The sequence below is a fragment of the Cariama cristata genome, unplaced genomic scaffold (genome assembly GCF_000690535.1).
Source record: "Cariama cristata isolate BGI_N322 unplaced genomic scaffold, ASM69053v1 scaffold22569, whole genome shotgun sequence".
NCBI classification, from domain to species: Eukaryota; Metazoa; Chordata; class Aves; order Cariamiformes; family Cariamidae; genus Cariama; species Cariama cristata.
The window spans coordinates 1791-3893 of record NW_009636590.1 but is presented as its reverse complement, the minus strand read 5'-3'; the positions used below and the strand labels follow the sequence as shown (position 1 = coordinate 3893).

The 2103-nt window shown below is 62.2% G+C and overlaps 1 protein-coding gene across 1 annotated transcript in view; it reads left to right on the top strand.

Annotated features, from left to right (window-relative positions):
• LOC104167657 (CMRF35-like molecule 7) overlaps positions 1–439 on the top strand; it is a gene marked incomplete at its 3' end in the record, with an annotated part of 1747 nt that extends 1308 nt beyond the window's left edge. Inside the window, exons 3-4 of the mRNA XM_009707977.1 lie at positions 4–76; positions 304–439. Coding sequence (XP_009706279.1) covers positions 4–76; positions 304–439 — 209 coding nt within the window. The remainder of the gene's footprint in view (positions 1–3; positions 77–303) is intronic.
• Between the last annotated feature and the right edge of the window lie 1664 nt (positions 440–2103).

The following is a 2103-nucleotide window of genomic DNA, read 5'->3' as shown; positions in this document are numbered from 1 at the left end:
CAGCCGAGGGCAGCGACGTGAGCCTGTTGGCCACCAACACCTGGTGCCCCACGGACTGTGGGGAGCCTCCAGTGCTGTGAGTCAGGGCTTGGGGTCCGGGCAAGCCCCCAACAGCATCCCCCAGCCTAAGACACCTTTTCCCCTGCATGCATCCCCCAGCCCTGGGTCCCCACGCTTGCAGCAGCCCCAAGGAGCATCCCAGGGGCAAGCGGGGTGGCTAGTAGACATGCAAGTGCCCCAGTCCCCATCCTCATTGCCCAGACCCTACTCAAGCTCTAGCATCATCTCCTTTCTCCTACCCAGGTCCCAGCCCAGCGTCATCTGCCTGCTGCTCTTCCTCAGCTTGAAGGTGCCCGTGGCGCTGGCCTTGGCATGTGGGGCTGCCTGGGTGAGGAACCGGCACAGGAGCCACGACCGGGAAAACCTGCAGCTCTTCGAGGTGGCTGGCAGGACCAGGGCACAGGGCTGCCAACCCACCCCGACCACCTCAGACCCCCAGGGAACCCCTTCTGTCCCCTTGCCCCCCACCCTGCCAGCGCTGTGCCATCCCTCACGGCCACCCCATGCCAGGAGTTGCTCGGCTCCAGGTTCTTCTACCCTTGGGAAGCCTCGGCCCCTCATGGCAGCCCCTGCGCTGGCGAGGGGGGGGTTTGGGGGGCAGGGAGCCTGCATCTGCTGAGCTGGAGCTGCCAACTGAAGACAATTTTGCAATAAAGCCTGGGTATCCTGCAGGTGCCTGTCTGTCTGTCTGTCTGTCCGCCTGCTGCCTCCTTCAGCTGCCAGCACTGCTGATGTTGAGGTGTGGGGCTGTGTGGGCGGCTGTGTGGCGGGGGGGACATGGGGTTACAGGGGACCACATGGGAACCTGCTCCACCACGGCCCAGCTGAGCCATGGCATGGGGAGAGGAGCCCTCAGCCCTGCCGGCCCTGCCCGATGCCAGCAAATGCTCGTCTCCAGCTGAGCGAGAGCTGGGGAAGAGCATCCTTCCACAACTGGCTCTCCCACTTCCTACCCTCAGTCCAAGAGCAAAGCTCGCATTACAGCCAGCTGCTCCATAGGTTTCTTTCCTCCTTACTCTTGTTATTTTCCAGGTTCTGCATCTCCAAAAAGCAGGCATCTACACACTGCTGAAACCCTGCAGAAATCTTGCTCCTTACATGTGCTTGTGTCCCACGGGGTGTCCGGCACCAGGAGCCACATCAGGGAGAGCAATGCAGCCACCTCCATCCCCACAAGGGCTACGCCACGTCCCTCATTTCATGGCACATCCACCTTCACCGGCATCCCCCCAGAAAGCTTTGGAGGAGAGTTGTTTCTCTTCAGCGTTGTTTAAGGAACTGAAATGCCCGAGGTGCCAGGAGTGGGCATGAACCAGGAACTCGCAGCCCACTTCAACCTCACGTGGCAAAATCTCCGCTGCATACGCAGCAGTTTGGCTGCCCGGGAGGGAGCAGGCTGGGGACCCTGGCCATGCGTCCTGCACCTCACTCTCCCTCCTGCTCCATTGCCTGCTCCTGCTGGCTTGGTGCTGGGAGCCCACTGGGACCAGAGGGGCCAGGGCTGTGCTTCCATCCGCAGGAGTCCCAAACCCTTGTTTACTGTCTGCTCCTGGTGGGCTTGAAGGGGTCTGGTCTTCCTGGGCTTGACCACCTCCCGGGTGAACATGCGGGAGCAAGGATGTCACATCCCTGGAGTGCCCCATCCAGGGACAGCTCCTGGCATTGTCAGGTGGGGACAGGCCTGCCCCAGAGCCACCACGTGTGGAGGGGATGGAGGTGGCAGCTCCAAGGCACAGCCATGGGGAACCGCAGGGCTCCCAGGTTGTTCCCTGCAGGGGAAGAGACCCAGGAACAACTGCACAGGGATCCCTGGCAGCCCAGAGCCTGGCCCGGGTGGGTGATGCTCAGGGCAGGGACCCTCTGCCCACAGAGAGTTGCCAGGGTTCAGAGCCAGGCACAAGCCAGGGACAGGGACAGCTCAGGTGTGTCTCCAGCAAGGAACACCCTCAGAACCAACTGTTGGCAATAAAGCTGTCTCCTCACCTTCGCTAAGGCCAGGGCAGCGACGGTACCGGCAGTGGGTCCGTATGCGAGGCTTTGGTC